The 17,926-nt window shown below is 37.0% G+C and overlaps 2 protein-coding genes across 2 annotated transcripts in view; both read left to right on the top strand.

The window, feature by feature from the left end:
• The window catches only part of LOC134846752 (plakophilin-4-like), a 32,247-nt gene extending 15,502 nt beyond the window's left edge, over positions 1 to 16,745 (top strand). Inside the window, exons 4-15 of the mRNA XM_063864142.1 lie at positions 290 to 545; positions 715 to 860; positions 1,628 to 1,735; positions 3,033 to 3,277; positions 4,028 to 4,270; positions 9,217 to 9,666; positions 11,471 to 11,727; positions 12,411 to 12,527; positions 14,357 to 14,571; positions 15,553 to 15,670; positions 15,891 to 16,090; positions 16,508 to 16,745. Of these exons, the coding sequence (XP_063720212.1) occupies positions 290 to 545; positions 715 to 860; positions 1,628 to 1,735; positions 3,033 to 3,277; positions 4,028 to 4,270; positions 9,217 to 9,666; positions 11,471 to 11,727; positions 12,411 to 12,527; positions 14,357 to 14,571; positions 15,553 to 15,670; positions 15,891 to 16,090; positions 16,508 to 16,745 (2,593 nt within the window). The remainder of the gene's footprint in view (positions 1 to 289; positions 546 to 714; positions 861 to 1,627; positions 1,736 to 3,032; positions 3,278 to 4,027; positions 4,271 to 9,216; positions 9,667 to 11,470; positions 11,728 to 12,410; positions 12,528 to 14,356; positions 14,572 to 15,552; positions 15,671 to 15,890; positions 16,091 to 16,507) is intronic.
• Positions 1 to 17,926, top strand: part of LOC134846442 (uncharacterized) — a 412,051-nt gene that overhangs the window by 213,446 nt on the left and 180,679 nt on the right. The window lies entirely within an intron of this gene.

Genomic DNA, 17,926 nt, shown 5'->3' with positions numbered 1-17,926 from the left:
GTTACATGATCTGTTTGCTGTTTTCTGGAATTGAAACTTTAATTTAAAACTATTAGTTATATTGAAAATAACTTTCTTGATTAGAATCAAAAATTTTCGATCAATATAAAAAAGAATCGAGCAGTTGAAGAAATCTGATACATATACTTATGTACTCTCTATATATATTGTTCTATGGAAACAATGAATGTTCTTTTTCAACTGGTCTGAACTTTCCTATTTCTCCATTAACAGTCCCGCCACAATCTTAAAATAATTTGGAAGAAACTTATTTTTGCTGTTGTTTCAGTGAGTCTGACCTAGGCAGTAGAACTAACAGTCTGACATTGAGCCCCACCCCCAATCCAAATTTCCAGTACAGACCACACGTGAAAGTAGACGACTACTCGGACACAGAGAGCAGATCCTCGACTGCTGTGCCAGCCATTAACTCCTCACATATCTTGAACCTACATCCAAAATACATATCACAGCAACAGCAGCCTACGCAACAGTCAATTAGCTTGCCACATATCAACTCACTGGATCATAATCAGAATAAACAGGTAAAAGACGTGTTCAATTTAATATGATTTCTAAGTAAGAAAGATTTAAGTTGAGCTAGTTTTACTCAGAATACTAAAGAAAAATCGGAAACATGGATAAATTGCATGTAATTATTACTCAGTGATTACTGAGTGAAAAATGGAGACTTTTCATTGAACACTTTGCCAGGTGCTGCAGGAAGTGAACCAGAATCAGTCCACGCCGGATGTGAATAACCACAGGAGAGGTAGTGAGGGCAATCGTAGCCGAGGTGTAAGCAGCAGCCACAGTACAGAAGCTACTCCAAAATCGAGCAGGAGAAACAGTCCGCGCGGGTTAGTTCGCGTTCTGTACCTTTCACATCGGTAACATGCTAATTTTCTTATGGAAGAAGAGCCGGTAAGTCCTCTTGCCCGAAGCACTCATTGTCCGAAAATAATGCTAGCCGTTAATAATTCAGAATTCAACTTTTCGAAAATAAGTATAAAGATAGAGTAAATTTGGGGTCGTTTGAACAAAGTAAGCTAATGGTTGAAAAATTTCCAGCGATCGGCCCTTAGTGCATGATGCCCCCGTAGCAGAAGAGGAGTTTAACCATTCTAAGGCTTCCTGAAGTAAAACAATAAAGAGGGCAATCAGACTGTTGCTTCGTGGGTAGTCGGTTGTCCCGATAGCTTCGGTGCTTGAATTGCGTCGAGAAAAGACACTTTGATGAAATCAAATTGTGACATATACATGCACCAAAATTTGTTGTAGGTGCTGTTTTACGTGTAACCTGGTATACTGGTAGGAGCGAACGTGATTGTTTTGATAGAAGATGCAACTCGTATCTTTTTTTGAAAAGTTCGAAAAGGTTTATTGATGGGTATCAATGAATCTGCAATTGTGATCGAATCATATGAGGGAATGTCAAGGTAAACCACTTAAATTCAGAATCGGAAACCAAAAATGTTTCAAAGACTAATACCCTAATCTCGATAGCTTTCTCGGCCATGCCCTAGCTCACAACCGGTGTTTTTGCCTCTAAGTTATCCGCAGCCGAAGGCAGCTTGAGGTTGTATCAGTTTTTTTTTGCTAAATTCTTAAAGTTGTTTTGTTTCAGTCCGCGATATAACTTTGGAGTAGTGACAGCTGAACAGCGGGTTAACATTGGGATCAACCAGGACTTGGAGCAACCAGTATCTCTCCCTGAGAACGAACAAAATATGAGGCTAGTATTTCACATGCACTCAATTAACAGCGAAAACTCTCAAAGTCTAAAACTCTACTTTTCCTTACTACAACGGACGGATTTAGGGGGAGGGGTGTCTGAGATTTGGTCCTTGTCCACATAAACCTATAAGGTCACCTTTGGCTCTGTTTCATCTGTTTTTGGTCGACCAAATTTTCTAACGCGTCAACTGTGGGCTCACATACACTAAATTTGAGGGGATACACTTGATTTTAAATGAAATCTTTGCAAGGGGGATCATTTTTTGCGTTTTTTTTTAAATGCCTGGGGCGCAGAAAATTTTTCACAAAAAAGGATCTTTTTAGTGTTTTGAGAGGGCTTGGAAATAGAGCAAAAAAGAATGAACACATTTTTTGAAAAAGAGGAATAAATGCCAATGCGAAACAGCTAGAACCCAAATTGATTCGTATCTCTGTGAATTTATCTGGAGAGAGCGGCAAAACGTTCGAAACAGGAATCAATTTTCCGAAATTTTGATGGAAATTGCTCGATTTTGGCCTTCCGCAAACTCAATAGAAATTTAAAAGTGACGAATTTTAATTTGTTTTGTGTTCTGTCATACTGTCACAGTTATTTAGGTTCATAAAAATTTTGAGGCGTGGTTTTTCCTTTTTGGGCCGTATAACGAAAAAGACCCAAATTCAAACCAAGAACATTTTTTCTGGAGATAAATGGTTGATATGTTCCAATAGGTGGTAATTTTGAGTTTAGTGCGTGTAATAAACTTGAGATCTGTAATGCATAATATAGTTTTTTTTCAGTCAATTGTACATTTTGTTAAGATAGTTTTGTAGATACATTACTCTGCCAGATAAAGTTTTAGTCAAAAACTAAAATTTTACTCTTTTGCTAAAAAAAAATTGGGTTTTGAAATAAATTATTAATACTATTCGAGGCAGGGGCGGATCTAGGATTTTCTCGAGGGCAGGCGGATTTTCAAAAAAATTTTTGAAATTTTTTTAGGGCGACCAATTTGATTTTCTGAGTTCTACCAGTCAGTCAGCCAAAATTTTAGAGTCAGCCAGCCAAAAATGGATATCTCAAAATAGTACAAAGGGGGGCAAGCTGGTGGTTCGAAGTATAACAAAAAGCGATCCAGCTATTTAATTTGAACCTGCACCTATTGTATAATATATCACCGATAAACGAGTTCTTGAATTCTTTAGTTGCAAATATAGTGGAATGATTTTTCATTTTGCCGAAAATTGTTATTCCAACGTAAATTTATTTCCTTTTTTATCAATAAAAGTAATGAAAAGAAAATTCTTGATTTCAGGGTTTCACGTCCTCCGTCTGATAGGAGATTTTCTGGAAATGTTTCGAACTCCTATTCCGAAAATGTGTATCACCCCAACATGCCCCCGGATAGACCACAACTGCCTGCTGTTTATGCCGGCGGAAATTTCAACGGTGGAAGCAGGTACAGTGGAAGGGATGAATTTGATTCCGGAAGAGGCGGAGAGGGGGAGCAGAAATACTTCAACGACGAAGATGCTATTGGGTTTCCCGAACAGTCGCCATGTGAGTTCATTGAATTTTGTATAGTTGTTGGTCGCAAAAACAATAGTCCCTCAAAAAGTTCATTTTTTCGAGCAGTTTTTTCCGGATCTAGCTAACGGACGGGTAGTACTGCCTTATTCGTGTCCAAAACAGTCACTTTTGTCGATAGATTCGGCCGTATTTCCTTTAATTCAAAACTAGGTAACTTGAAGGAAGCGTCCCTCAAATATATACTTTTGAGTATTAAACTGTCAATCTATTTTTTTTTCTATTAAGGAAACCGGAAATCAAAAAATCAAGAAAAAGGCTTTTTCTCCTTCCGTTTCAATTTTTTCCGGGTTTAATGGAGGTCGAGATATTTCCTCTGTCATAGAAGCAAATGCTTGATCGTTTCAAGTTTTCTTCCTTATAATTTGAATTTCCAAATATTTGGGTGATTATATAAACAATGCTGATGAGTTGCACTTTACTCTATTCAGGTGGATGCAAATATCACCTATAGATTCCGCCGTTATTACAATAGATTCCACCTTGTCTGTTCGCGCTGTGTTCATTGTCTTAGCTGGTCTGTGCTTTCTAGTTATATTGTCGGTTTTTACATATTTGCCGCTATAGAAATTACATTTTAGCTTTTACGAAAGAAAAACTTTTTACTGAAAGTGAGCTCGTATTAACTGTTCGTCTATATTGTACCTATCGTTTTTTAGTCTCCTGATAAGAAGTTCTTCTTGGCTCTAACTATAAATTTACAAGAGGTGTTCCCTCTTTCAGCGATACAGTTCAGTCCCCCGACATCACTAGGGCGCGGAAACCAACTAAGGGCTTCCAGACAAGGCGAAGAGCAACAGTGGGACTCCACTCCAGACCACGTGTACACTAACGGACAGCCGCCCCAGATGGCAAGGGACGCTATGCGAACTCCGAGGAGGGGGGAGATGGGATCGGCTGGTCGTGATTCGGAATCCGAAGGACAGATTACCCCGAGACAACAGCAGAATAGCTATGCTTCTTATGGTTAGATTGTTTACATTAGTATTGCATAAGTTTTGTGTTATGCGAACGCCTCGTTCAATTCTTGTTTCCAAATTTTTCCGAAGGGTTCCCCTACTTGTATTATTTTACTACACCCATTTTTATTTGACCAAGCTCAAGTTTGTTCAGAAGGCACCTTTGGCGCCAAATTGCAATTTTTATGGGGGAGCCCGCCTGCCAAAAAACCGCGCGTCAAAAGTGCTCAGAAACTTCATTTTTGGCCTGTTTTTTTGCGCGGGGTGGGGGAAGGGTGTGGGTAGTCGGAAAATTACATTTGTCTTTTCATTTGTTTGCAACATGAAAATGATTCGGACATTGAGTTTTCCTCTAACGTTCGAGAGGTAATTTGATTTCACGTCCAGAAATGAAGAAGAAAGTATTCCTTGATTGCGATAGCTATGTCTGAATTGGAAAATCATGGCTTTAGCTAGCTTAAACCGTAGTGTTGATTTCGATTCCAAAGGAACCACAGTTGCCGGAAATCACTGGCTGTTATCTTTGTGTAAACGGGCTTCTAACAACCCTTTTTGTATTTTCCAAGCACATTGTTTAAGCCTTCAATAAGTTTACAGTTAGCGTTTATTCTGGGACAATTTTCATTCACATGGTTGGTAACTTGTATATGATATTGTCACCTACATTGAAGTTGCAGGCAATTTTATGCAGCCGTAGTTTTCTCTTTATGTTCTTATTGCCATTTGATCAAACGACACTGGCGTTGCAAAATCGCGGTATAAATCGGAGTTAAGTTTTGACATTTACTGGCAACTCGTCGGGTAGTTTCTATAGTTCTGTGCAGGTAGTTGAGATTTGGATCTTTGAGTCAATTGTTTATAAACAGACAATTGCATATAGAATAGTTATTATTCTGCAGTTATTGTCACTTTTTATCCTCACGGTCGTAAAAATTGCAGATTTGTTTAATAGTACGAGTTACAGTTTTTGTGAATTAGTTGTCCAAAAACCTTTCTTACTCGTTTGTCGACTCAGTGAAACAGATTTTATCCATCTTGTGATCCGTGTAAGTAAAATCTAACTTAGTGTTTCTAATGATTCAAGAATCCTCGCAAAATCCAACTTTGATGGAGAGGAGCCACATCCCATTATTTATATATAAAAACTGAGATAAGCCTACCACTGTTTTCAAGATTCTTTCAAATTTAATTTACCACGCGTCGTTTTTCAAAGTTCGATTGATGTTGTCACACCAGAAAAGTGATGAAAAAATCTTTGTCTAGTTTCGCGTTTTCGGCTTAGCGAGGGTCGACCCAAGTTTTTGCCTTTCTTGCCACTGGGCCATTGATTCTCAATGCTTGTTGAGGCTGTTTATGAACAACATCTGAGACAAAGTTATGAACGTTATGAAAGTTATGACAAACTTCTAGTTTTTTGGACTTCTTTAGTGCTTTTTTTAAGTTTAATTTTTTGAAGAACTTCTTTTTTGTATTCAATATCTTGTAATGCAATGGTTTAATTGTATCGCTAGTCAACTTATTTTGAGCAATATCATGAGCGATTTTTTAATTGCTTTTGCTTGTTTCAGAAAGGATTGGCCGTAAAATTTTTACCTAAAAGTTTTGTTAGCTTGGTTATCTTTTATGTCTACAAATTCGTTTTCGGCTTAACGAGGGTTGACCTAAGTTTTTTCACCTTAGTTGCCGCTCGATCATTCATTATCAATGCTTGTTAGGACTGTTCATGATCTTCGTCGGAGGAAATAGTATGAAATTTTTGTATGTAATGTTTTTGGACTTTTTTCGTGTTATTTTTTTAGCTTAGTTTTTTGAAAAAAGACTTCAATATTTTTTCTTTTTAATATCTCGTACTGGGATGTTTTAATTGTATCGCAAGTTTTTGGAAGCTTATCTTTGCTTTTCCGTTTTAATTGTTAAGCAATATTTTTTGCACTTCTAACTTTTCTTTCTTCAAGAAATTATGAAGTTGCTTTATTAAAGAGCCATTGCAACTTCGAGACCTTTTCTTCCCGTTTGGTCTTATGTTTGTTGATAACTTTGTACCCTAAGGTCTGGTGTTCGAGTCCCGGCCAATTTTTGTTTTTTTTCCATTGTGTATTTACTAGAATTTTTATCCGGGAAAAATTGAATTGTCGGACTTCGTTTGTCTGCTTATGTTTTGTCGGATAATTGCCACATGTAAATTTTCCTTGGGTTGCATGTTTCGTTTTTTCAACTCGAAATTTTTAATTGGCCTAAATTGTTTCGGTGTAGTCATCTAATTTGTGTCGTCAAAGGAAAATTGATTTTGACAAATTCAGACAGTTTCTATTTCAATTTCAAATTTTTAAAACTTAATTGCTCAAAAGGTTTTTTTATGACAACAACTTTTTTGTTTTCAACTTATTATTTTGCCGTTTTCTCGCACGTGACTTATTGTTTCACTTGGTGGCCTTGTTGATTTCGTCTTGACAACTAAAGAGTTTAGTGGGGATATAAATTACCTAAGGCTTATCGAACATTTGAATTTCATGATAGACCAAGAGTTTTTGATCCAAAACCGTTCTGCTCAACCATGCTTTTCGGTATTATTGGCTTAATGGCCAGGCAGCACGTGTTTTCGATCTAGTGAATACTAATTTTTGAAGCTTCACTTAGAGCTTCCTTGGCACTAAAAATTCAAAACCGACGAAAAAAATTCAAGAAGAAAACAGTTGTCGGCTATAATTAATTTACTTATGTTATAAGCTTTCGCTTTTCTCTCATCAAAGCTTGCGCAGATAATCTCACAAATTTGAAAAAATATATTTGATTTTAATTTCTTCTTTTTAATATGGTGTGAACTTTCTGTGCTTCTGGCAAAGCAACAGTCAGTCTACTCTTTGCCTATTTTGCAATGACTCTCGAATATGTTGAGGTCTTGGGCTGTCGTTCAGTTGCTTTCATCACGCTATGCACAAAAACCTACTCAATTTGGAAAAACATCAGATGATTTTAAATTAGTATTTTTTAAAGTATGAACTATCTTATAGTATCATACTATATGTATGAACTATCTTTTTTTACAACCTAAGTCGCAATTATTGTTGCGAAAAATGTGTTCGTTTTGAAATTGTTCATTTTGATCAGTAACCAGCCAATAAGTACAGCCAATGCTAAGGATATCAACACAGACTATTAAATTACAAATAGCATTTTAGCTTCAAGTTATCATGGATCTGTAGCGTAGAGTTAGGGAAGGAGACCCGCTACAAATTCCGAGGGTTCGAACCTGGTCAGGGTCGGATGTTCTTAATGAACTTTTTCGTATACTATTTAAAATGCGTCCGCTCTATAAATTGAGGTATGTTATTTGGCATCTGTTCTCTGCTGTATTTATGACTAGTGTTTGACTATTAACAGTTAAGCTGCTGTGGCTGGGTGTGAGACTCTTAATCTCTAGGTCGCAGGTTCGAATCTGAGACGTACCTGAATTGTCTGCTAATTCGAAGCTTATTTCTACTTTTTCTTATAGCACTTTATAGAGCTACTTTTTTATAGTGTTTTCGCTAGTTTTTGCGAAGCTTCGCCTTTGTGTTTCTTAACTTACAACTGCTAAATTTAAGCCGTGGCAACTTAGTTTTACGCGAGTAAAATAAATTTAGCGCCATTTTGGAGTGAAAAAACTTTTAAAAAGCAAAAAATGATTTTTGGTTTTTCTGCTCATTTTTCTACAAAAATTGTTGCTCAGTTTGCTTCTTTTTTATGAATGTTGATTATGCCTTAACTCAGATCCTATCACACCATGCAGAAAAAACGATACTGATTTGAAAATTGTTTTTGATGTATTTTTTAAGACTGGTTGGAACATTCTGTGCTTATTGTACAGTAACCGGCTCTACTTGTTTTATTTCTTTGTCCAAAAGGCTTTCCATTTTTGCCTATTTTTGCCTAGCTTGCCTATTTTTGAGCTTTTTGTACTACCTTAGACAAAAGCAGGAGTGTGCAAATTATAATGAGGTATTGTCGAAAATTCTTAGTTGCATTCTCAGAAAACAAGCTTTTTTGCCTAAAACTACGCAGTTTTACATTGTCAAATAGGTTTTTTCAGCTTCTTGTCAAATTTGGTCTCAACTATTTGCAGAGCCTTGCAAAAGATTTCGGTCCTGTGTCAGCTTTCAAGACGTCATCAAAGATTACATTAGGAATGTTGTTCATTGACTTCGTTTTTTTGTCTATGAGTTCCAATTGTTGCTGACGTTTGCATCGCTATGATAAAGTTAGTCTCCAGAAGGAAACATACAATATGTGCCTTCATATTTGTCTATCAAGACAATAGTGAAAATAAAATGTTGTGCTGCCTTTGTCGAAAATTGAATAGTTTTTAGTTTTTTCTTATTACTTGGAGGCTTGAAAATACTGCGATAATCTCGTTTATCTTCCCTTGCTCGAAGTTGATGCCTTCAAAATAAATCTTCTATGCTGTATAAATTGGGAAAATGTTCAAGGAAACCAGGTTTCGGAAATTGTGTCCGTCTAGCTTTACGGGGTCTACTTCGCACTGGTGTAAATTGTAGCTGGCATGCATGCAATGCTTCAGTTTAGTTTTTAAAAGCAGTTCATATCAATGCAAAGTTCAATGAACAACCCGAGCTGTTAAATCGGTCAGAGTATTAAGTGCTTACCAGGTGTTTCGAAATAAGTTGATATAAATCGTTCAGTTTGTCGCCTTCTGTTACCTGTTATATTTACTCTTAGCGTTGTATATTTATCCGCTGTTAATAGTCTGAGACTAGTATAAGTTGATTTCGAACTCTCTCTGATCCTAGGAATATGATTGAATGGATACAGATCCTGAACAAGTGTATTACATAGCGGATTCACCGACTATAAAACACGTCAAAAATAGTAAAATGTCTTGCCCCGATTACGATTCATTCAATAATTTATTACAACCAATCGCTTTAAACTATATGGATTCGTTTGGTTTTGTAGATCCACGAGCACCCGCCGTCCCGAGAACTCCAGGAAACACAGGCTTAGATCAATTCGGACAACCATTTCATCAACCTACTGATTCGGATTCAATTCAAGGATCAGTTTCATCTTACTCGCGCAACAACATATCTAACAGTGGAAACAAACGTCAACCCCTGGGAAGTCAACATAATCTGAACGAAAGTGGACTTCGCGTGCCATCGAGTGCCAGCAACATGCAAGTACAGACTCACCCGTACTCGGCCACTCACCACCCGCATCACCCAGCAACCCTAATGATTGACGCAACTTCCCCTCACGCCCAATACATCAACTCAATGAGTCCGCCGGAGTCGATGGGACAACACTCGCCTAGTGTACACAGCAGAACTCAGTATCCGCACCCGGCTGTATCTGCTACTGGAACACCCATGATATTTGATATAGGAGAGAACGCTCATAAAAGAGGTATGATTTCGTCCATTTCTAACTGTTTTTTTTTAGCAAAAAGGGAGCGAAGGTCCATGTTAGCATTATGTGGTAACAAATGAAGTCAAAGTTTGCTTATTTTGGTCGTGTCTTGTAAGTGAAAAGTTTTCGAATTATTGAATGTCTTTTGAAGTTAACGTTCGCATTGATTTGCAAAAAAAAAAGAAAATTATGCTGTCCCAAAAAAGTTTCTTGAAATTTAGAAAGCTCTAAAGTGGAGTACGTTTTTTTGTGAAACTTGATAGTTGAAAAATCAGTTTTTATAGTTTTTCAACTTACATATGTCCTGTTGATTCTTTTTCAGGAATTGGTTTTAGAATGATCTAATCAACGCACAAGTGCATGTATACATATGTGATCTGATGAGTGCATTTATTCATGTATAAAAACTTAGGTTCAATTCAATATCATTTGCTCAAAAGAAGTAACAGTTTGGCAACTGTTTTTTCACACACGAGGGAATTAATTCGCTATCAGAGTTCCGCCAGGCCCGAGGATAGTGAGTTAATTTTCCGAGTGCGTGAAAAGAAACAATTGCAAAAATGCGTTATTCAACGAAAAATTGATACAGTTCATACTTTATTTTCACGTGCTAAAACAGTTGTTTTCTCACTTTGAAACATGTTTTCAAAATACCTCTACAGCTCACTTGCGAGCGTGCATTTGAAGAATTTTTTCATGCCATTCAACGCACGCGGCAGATTAACTAGTTTTGTTCAGACAACAAATTTCACGCACTGATTTTTTCTTGAACTGCGTGTGAACTCAAGCGAGTTGTCTAAGGCAAATTACGCGTTCAAGCACAGAAGTGCAAATGGTGCAAAAAACTTCTAGCTTGGAATTTTGCTTTAAATTTAAGAATGTCCAGTGGAATGTAATATTACTTCTTGATCGAGTTCAGACTTATATAGGTCGCGATTATTTTTTCCGGGAAAAGTTTTAATTGTTAAGGCTCAAACTTACTTTTTCGTAGTTTCAATTTTGATTTTTTTAAAGTTCAATTCATTTCCTTTGTTAAAAGGAAAACACTATCGAACAGCAAAAATGTTGAGACCACAAAAAATGATTGACTTCAAATTTCAAAATTTATTGATCAGATTTTCCAACGAAATAAAATTTTTTACCTAATATTCGACTTCTCTAATTAGGTTAATGTTCATCAAAAAAGTGTCAAAAATTGTTCGAGAAAGTCAAAGAGCTCTAAGGCTATCTATTTTTTTGGAAATTCGGAAATGAGTTTTTTTTAAAGAACAGGTCAGTAATTTTTTGTTTACTTGCGTTCATTTACTTTTTTCCAACTGTCTGTCGGCTTATGTCTCGCTTTTATACTAATTTATGACCTTTTAGGGCAGGAGCTTGGCGGATCCTAGGATCCCGTTGTCTGTCCTCTCCAAGTCTTATTATCTGTTATTACTTTAATGAGCGATTATTTGGAGAAAGTTGGAGATTAGTTCTTTCGATAATCGTTTTGTAAGATAAGTCGATATTCGCTTGATGCAAATTTTGGTCGCTTTGGCTCCTTCAAATATTTGTAATAAACTTTATGAAATTGAGGTGGAGAAATTACAATAAATAACCTGATGTTGTTATATATCTATCTCAAGATTTAGTTCTAATTTTCTGCTGCCAGAAAGAGGAGGTTTGGCGAAGTTTGGACTTTCACTTCATTTTAACTGTCAAAAAAGCATTTTGAATGTCAGTTACGTAAAAGAGTGGCTTTGTCAACTAGCTTATGATAGGATATTGGCAACTTCATTTATATAATGGATGATTTGGCATTTAGATCAGCGCTGGCGCAATCCGAATCTGATAGAGATTCTCGAGTATCTAGACCACGATGACCCGCGCATAAGGCTTAATGCAGCTGCCTATCTGCAGCATCTAACCTACGAAGATCAAGCCATGAAGGTAAAGGCCCGTGAAAACAGAGCTGTGAACATCATCACTAAAATGCTGGACTCAACTGAACCCGAGATGAAGAAACACCTCCTGGGAATACTCCGGAATATGTCGTTTGGAAAGGGAACTATTGAAAATAAGGTTCGTCTATGTTGTTTTTGCTTCGTTATTTTTTGTTATTTCGTGTGTTGTCCGGAGTTGGAACCGGGCCTGGGCTTTTTCCGGGTCGGGCTCGCGCTTCTTTTTTAGGATCAGCAACCGGGTCGGGCCCGGGACTGTTTTTCAAAAGAACCCCTTTTACCGTTCAAGCTACAAACGCCCAGAGGGAGCATGACTTCATCAAGGCTGAGCAAATCCGCATGTCCAAGCGTGTCCTCCTTTCTGCAGCAAAATTTAGCCAAATCGAACTACTAGGATCGGCTGCGGCCAATTGTATATTAATTTTTGATTTTTTCAACAAAAAAAATTCACATTTGAATTTCAATTTACTTTTTCTTATTGAAATTTGTGTTTTCATTATAAATGGGCCCGGGCTCGAAATTTTGTTTCCCAACCAGGCCCGGGCCTCAAATTCACGCCCGGTTTCAACGCTGGTGATTTTTTTTGTACATGATGTTTCTTAGTATAATGATGAGTTTTATCAAAATGCTCTTTTACTGTTAAATATTATGGAAAGTTAGCGCAGACGTCGCCGTCTAACTAATCGATTTAAGTATTTCGACAATTTCTATATTCAAATATCACCGCTAATTTGTTAAAGAATCAGAATTGATTTCGTGAATTTGAAACAAGAAGACACAGTTTAGTTTAATTAAACATTTTAGTTGGAAATCCAGAGGCAGAGATTGATCCCCATGTTGGCTCGCATGCTCAGCACCTCACCTGACCCAGAAATACAGGAACTCTGCTGTGCTATTCTCTGGAACATCTCGTCCGAACCAGTTAGTTGAACTTCATCTTTCTACTGAAAATCATAGGAAATAAATTTGGTTCAATTGGGACCGTATCTGAATTGGCAATTTTGAAGATGAGGTCGCAAGATGGACGGAATTTAAGATGACTCATCCCTGAAAAATACTTTCAATCATCAGCCTCTGCCGAACAATTTTTTTTTCAGATTTGTTGAATTATTGTTTTGAGAAGAGATTATTTTGATTTGAAAGCTTTAAGCTACGTGCTCGCAACGGGCTGCTTTTTGTTCCGATCATTGAAAATGGGAATGAACTTTGTCTTAGGGTGGTTTTAATTTTTTTGTTCCGACCATTTGAAAAATGGGGAGTAACTTAGCATTTTAAGTGGGGTTTAGTTTTTGCTCCGACCATTGTTTTAGTTTTTTTTGTTTTCCACGCAAAATCAGGTACCACAAATAATCATCGGACTGTGTTGAGTGATATATCATATTAAAGCCCTTATATTTGTGATTCGAACATCACATTAAAAAAAATTGAAAACATTTCCCCCGTGACGTGATAAACCGGTTTGAAGTTTTTGATTTTTTGTCTTATTTTGAGCGAATGAAGCGAGCGAGAAGTCTTATTTTAACTGCTTAAAAGCTTAAAATAGCTTAATTTAAAACGTAAAAACTTAGTTTTACTTGAGTAACGTTAGTTTACTTTGAGTATTTTAGGCCTTTTAGGAATCAAACTTTTCAAAAAATTCAGAAAACTGCAAAACTTGAACAAAAAACTTCCATTTTAAGTAACTTTTCTAAAAGAAATTGTTTTTCAATTTGCTTATTTTACTATGACTGACGAATAAACCTAATCTTCAGTTTTTTTGTTCAGCTCCTTTTATCACACCACGCCGAAAAAAAGACAATAATTTGAAAAAACTTTGTTTTATTTATATGGTCGGAACATTCTGGGCCACTTACACAGTAACCGGCTATCCTAGTTGTTCCAAGCATTGAAAATGTGTGTGGGGGGGGGGGGGGGGATTTGGTATTCGGGTGTGTTTTAGTTTTTTTGTTTTCCATGCAAAATCACGTACCACAAATAAGAATGGGGATAGGTCGAATGATATATCGTATTCAATTCCTTTCAGTCGTGATTCGAGCGAAGTTGTCCCCGTATCGAGCAAATTATGCGAGCGAGCAGGCTGACTAAAGCCTGTGTTTGCTTAATTTAGGCCGTGAAAACTTAGTTGTTTTTTGGAGTTTTTGAGTGCCATTTGGCAATAAAAAACTTCAAGTTTAAAACAAATTTATGCAAAAAAAATTGGAAAAAAATTCCAAAAAATTCTCCCAAGACCGAGAAAAAACTTCAAATTTTTTTAAATTTGAGTTCAATTTCGAGCGAAAAACGCGATCGAGTAACGTTCGTTGGAAATTACTTTTTTTAAAAAAAGAAATTTTAGGCGCACAAAATTTGAATTGTTATCAAGAAAGCTAGTACTAGATGTTTCTTTCAACGCTTATTTGACAAAAGATTGTACAAAAAATAAGAAATTTGTCGATCATGCCTAGTTCACTAATTCTCGACCATACCAAACATTGCCGATCATGCCGAATTCACTATTTCTCTACGCGGTCGTATAGCTCTCGAATCACACCACCCACTAAAAACTACCTGAATTTGAAGAAAACTAAAAAAAAGTTTTTCGTATTTTGTATGAACATGGTTAAAACATCTGTGCTACTTGCGCAGCAACCGGCTATTCTTGTCAAAAGTTTGAATTTTGATGCCATTGCGAAGAGCAATCACGATCTACTCTCGACCCCCTCGAGTTGGCGATATCGATGAGTTCTCTGAGGAGATCTTGTTTGTTACAGGACGTGAAACCAGAAATAATCGAGCATGCCTTGAAAGTGATAGTAGACACTGCAGTGGTTCCTGAGTCCGCTTGGCTCGAGTACGAGCGAGACCACAACACCTACTTGGGATCGGATACTGCCTCCCTGCCCCCCTCGAAGCCCTCCAGTCCCCAGGGGCCTCTTATGCCACCCGAGTGGAGCATGCTTTTCAGAAATGCGACAGGATGTCTCAGGTATGTTATCTAGAAAAAAAAGAAAACAATTTGTTTTTTCGGAATCATGTTGATATGAACATTATCATAATCCCTAAATTTAACAACAAAAATATAATAAAATCAAAGGAAATTTGTGGAGATCGATGAAAGGCACAAAATGTGCCTACCGACAGACAGTCTACCTGTTATACAATTAAGAGTGTTAGAGCAAGTAGTAATCTGAAATCATATTTGGTTATAGCAACAAAAATAATGACAATTATGCTTGAAAGGTTCTATTCCTGAATGTTTGGTCTAATCAGGTTTTTTCAAAATGTTTTCATATCAATTTTTGCACTAAGATGAAGTCAAAATCAGGGGCGGATTTAGGGTGAGGACGCCCCCTCTCAGGGATTCGACTTTTTGAGATATCCATTTTGGGTGACGGACCCTTAAAATTTCTTAGGGCGCCTTTGGCGCCAATATATACTAATTTTGAGGGGGGAACGCGCGCCGAAAAAACGCGATTTTTTGGTCAAAATTTTCCAAAAAGTGCCTCAAAACGCATTTTGGCATGGTTTTATAAAATTTTGGCTGCGGCGCAGAAAGTTTGGCCAAAACAGGGGCCTTTTTAGTGCTTCGGTAGAGCTGGAAAAATCAATTTGGTCGACCTAAAAAGAAGGTCGACAAAACTTTTTGAAAATCAGGCCCTCTCCGCCCCTCGAGAAAGTCCTAGATCCGCCCCTGGTCAAAATGCTAAATAATATAAATGAAGAGACAATTAGTTGAAGTTTCTGAAATGTTGGTTTTTCCATTGAACCAGTTAAATTAATTAATTATAAATTATTAAAAAAATTTAATAAAGAAATCATACTAAAGTTAATAAAATAATAAAAAATAAAAAATGATGAAATAATAAATTAAAAAAGTAAAAATTACAATAAAGTAATAATAACTCTTTTCCAACTGCCTTTTGGCTAAGTTTAAATTTTGAGCATAAAGCTTTATTTTACACGCTAGAAATCTGAGCGCGGACAGATTGGACTACCGACAGACTCTGCGACAGACGAGACATTTGATAGACGCTCTCATACACGTTCTCAATCTGGCCATTCTGAAGAACGAAGTCAGCGGAAGGGTCAGTTAAATAATTAAGCTCAGCCTATTTGCACACACCAACCTTAGTAATCAATTAATTCTATTGCTATGATCTGACTAAAATGCAAATGTTCCCTTAATGTTTGATAGATATTAGATCACCACTTACATTTGGACGCTCAATATGGCCAGGGAAATAATGAGTTTTTATTAAGCTTACTTGTGAGAAACTTAATCTCATAGTTGTTGGTGTTGTTTAGGCAGTGGAGAACTGCATCTGCATCATTCGTAATCTTACCTTCCATTTGGCGGCCGAGTTGGAGAGGGCGGGAGATCCGAGACTGGAGAGTGCACATGATATGGGCGACCATCGCTCACGGAACTCGAGGTCTGTCTCCCGGAACTCAGCCAGATCAGACAAAGTGGGTCCAGGGTGTGGACCGAAAAAGAACAAACCCAAGTAAGAACGCACATTGAGAAGAAACAATTGTTGGTTCGACAAAATGGTCAAAACTAGATTTGAGTTCGGATAAATTTTGCTGTAAAATAATTTTGAGAAATTGCGTTTCCACAAGTTCTTGGATCGGCTTAATATCAACTCGTCTTCTAAACACGATATTGGTCGATAATTATTAAGACGATTTATCCACGAGTCAAAGAACTATCATAAGAGCTGTTCAGCTCTTTACGGTGAACCACTCTGGTGCCCCCGATTAAGAATTACATGCATTTTGGTTAATTTTTTGGGCTGGGTAATGTTGCCTCACCCTTAGTGAGCAGGGATCTTGGTGCGCCTCGAACCTCCTACCTTTCTATTGAGATGCAGAGACCTTAGCCGCCTCACCACAGCTAACCTATAATTAAGCAATGATTTTAGGTCTGCTGGTGGACGAGATGACCAGTATAGACAGCAAGATGTCCTCTCAAGTGATCCTTATGCGAGGGGAGTTGAGTTATTGTGGCAGCCGATGATGGCCAATCTCTGCATAGCTCTTTTGCGCGAATCATCCAATCCAGATACTCTGGAAGCTGCCGCCGGTACTCTTCAGAACATGTGTGCGGGAGCCCATCCGGTAAGTGAGACCAAAAAGATGTTAGATCGAACTATATACTGAATTGGTTATTACACAAGCAGACGCAGTGTTATATTAAGAATACTTCTTCCCCGCTGGTGAAAACAGTGAATTGGAGCTAAACAATGGATGCAAAACGAGCATTGATTTCGAAAATATTGAAAAAAGTCTAAATACTTAACCCTTATTGCAGTCAAGTTTTTAAATTAGTTGAGCGATTTCCAAAGTGTGACGTTTGTACACTATCGGCGGTAATGTATTAGTATGAACCTTCTTTTTTCCAACCTAACTCGCAAATAAAATGCTCATTTGGTGGCCTTTTTCTATAACCACGATGTGGCGTTAGAAATTTCATAGCATTCTAGTTTTTGCCGATTGTTAAGCGTTCGTGGATGAGAGGTTACGGCTTTATCTCTAGGTACCAGGTTTGAATCCGTCGCGTGGCAGATTTTTTTTTTCTAAATTCCAGGCTTATTTCTACTTTTTTCTTATTTCCTATAGAGTTGTTTTTGTCGTGTTCTCACTAGTTCCTGCGAATCACAGCTTCGCCTCTGTGTTCACACATGCGAAGCTTATTGTTTTGTTACGAAGAATTGTTCTTCTCTAAGTCGCTAATAAAAGTGCTCATTTGGTTGCTGTTTAGCTATATTTTAAATTTACACATTTTTCAGTTTATTTAAGCCGAAAAAATTTATAGGCATGTGTTGCTGCTTTGTTTTTGGCACTAATGTTTTGTCCTGTTTGAATAAAAAACATGTATTATGAAAATGTAAGGGATTTGTTGTTTCACTTTTTTTTGCGACGCTTTAGAAAATGTTTGCACTTTTCGCACAATTTTCAGTTCTCAAAAACTACTGTACTGATTTTCAAAAAAATGATACTAATGGAAAAACCGCCCTTCTAATGCTGCTCTTTTATGTGTCGGTATATTTATCTAATCTCTTTTCTTTTTACCTCACGTTCTACGGCCTTGGAAAGTTTCAGTAGGGAGATTTTTGGCCTACTTCTTTTCTTTTTTTTTTCAAATATCTATCACACAAATCTGTGATTAAGATTTCAATCAAAAGAAAAAATTATGGAGATGTACTTTTCTCAAGGGGTTATTCCCTTAAATTGATAGAAAAATATATGGCCTCAAACATAAGGCCACTTTTTGACATTTTGGTTAATTTTCAAAAATTTAAACATCCCTGCCAAATCGGAGATAAATGGCAATCGAATTT

Source organism: Symsagittifera roscoffensis, chromosome 5 (assembly GCF_963678635.1).
Source record: "Symsagittifera roscoffensis chromosome 5, txSymRosc1.1, whole genome shotgun sequence".
Classification (NCBI taxonomy): Eukaryota; Metazoa; Xenacoelomorpha; order Acoela; family Convolutidae; genus Symsagittifera; species Symsagittifera roscoffensis.
This window is presented reverse-complemented; position numbering and strand designations above follow the sequence as displayed.